This window comes from Anabas testudineus, chromosome 22, assembly GCF_900324465.2.
Source record: "Anabas testudineus chromosome 22, fAnaTes1.2, whole genome shotgun sequence".
Classification (NCBI taxonomy): domain Eukaryota; kingdom Metazoa; phylum Chordata; class Actinopteri; order Anabantiformes; family Anabantidae; genus Anabas; species Anabas testudineus.
The window spans coordinates 5707155-5708172 of record NC_046630.1 but is presented as its reverse complement, the minus strand read 5'-3'; the positions used below and the strand labels follow the sequence as shown (position 1 = coordinate 5708172).

Sequence of the window (1018 nt, the reverse complement as noted above, 5' to 3'; positions counted from 1 at the left end):
CACAAGGACGCGATGACTGCAACGAGCAAATTCAGTTTTTCCGTCAGGAGCATCCTGGATTTGCCTGAGAAGGATGCGGAGGCAGCGCCGCGGTCCTCACCGGTTTACTCCTCCTGCTCCTCCAGCTCGCCCTACATCTCCTGGATGGACTGCCACCGGAGCCCGTGCATATGTAAGTGCGCGTTTGAAGTCAGGACAAGTGGATGATGCAGAATCTCTTGAATGCAATGAATTGAATTTTACAATAATTATCCTTCTGTAGAGATGTAGCTGTTTATTATTTATACATCTTGTAGCTTTAATTTTGAAATTCTGCATTAATATTTAGGATTAACTTGATTTAGATATGAGGAAATAAAGTCCCCTACTGAGGAATAATATTTATATACAATTATAAGATGACACATGCAAATTGAACTATTTAAAATTATTAATATTTGTCTCTGCAGCTTCCGATGAAGGAAGTCTGGAGGCCTCTCCCGATTCAACCAAACCGCACGACTCGTCCCTGGATTCGGAATCCGACAAGAGCAAAAAGAGCAAGAAGCGCCGGGTTTTGTTCTCTAAGGCTCAGACCCTGGAGCTGGAGAGACGCTTCCGTCAGCAGCGCTACCTGTCCGGCCCGGAGAGGGAGCAGCTGGCGCGGCTCCTCAGCCTGACTCCGACCCAGGTAAAGATCTGGTTCCAGAACCACCGCTACAAGATGAAAAGAGGCCGAGCAGAAGGAGCGCTGCCGGACGTGGAGTTAGCGCAGCCTCCTCTGCTGCGCAGGGTCGTTGTTCCGATCCTGGTCCGGGATGGGAAACCTTTTCAAACCTGCTTACTTGACACAGAGAAACCTGGCTGTTTGCCTCCTCCTTCTCAAGCGACCCCCTTCTCCTTGGCTTACCCGTCTCTTCAGCATCCCTCCGCGGTCGTTCTCCCCCCCGGGTACCAGCACTTTCCCACCGCTGCCGCCTCCAGATTCGCCTGGAGAGACTTTTGGAGCGACTCGGTCCACTTTAATTCTTTCAAGTGA

General features: G+C 50.3%; 1 protein-coding gene across 1 annotated transcript; it reads left to right on the top strand.

Moving 5' to 3' along the window:
- nkx2.9 (NK2 transcription factor related, locus 9 (Drosophila)) lies at positions 1–1018 on the top strand. The gene is made up of 2 exons (XM_026340296.1): positions 1–172; positions 450–1018. Exons 1-2 carry the CDS (start codon positions 13–15, stop codon positions 1016–1018), a joined length of 729 nt encoding a protein of 242 aa, XP_026196081.1. The 5' UTR covers positions 1–12.

Bases quoted from the DNA above. Each gene is read 5' to 3' on its own strand.
- nkx2.9 (XM_026340296.1), top strand. From the start codon at position 13: ATGACTGCAACGAGCAAATTCAGTTTTTCCGTCAGGAGCATCCTGGAT. The intron at 173-449 runs GTAAGTGCGCGT...TTGTCTCTGCAG, and splicing joins CCACCGGAGCCCGTGCATAT to CTTCCGATGAAGGAAGTCTG.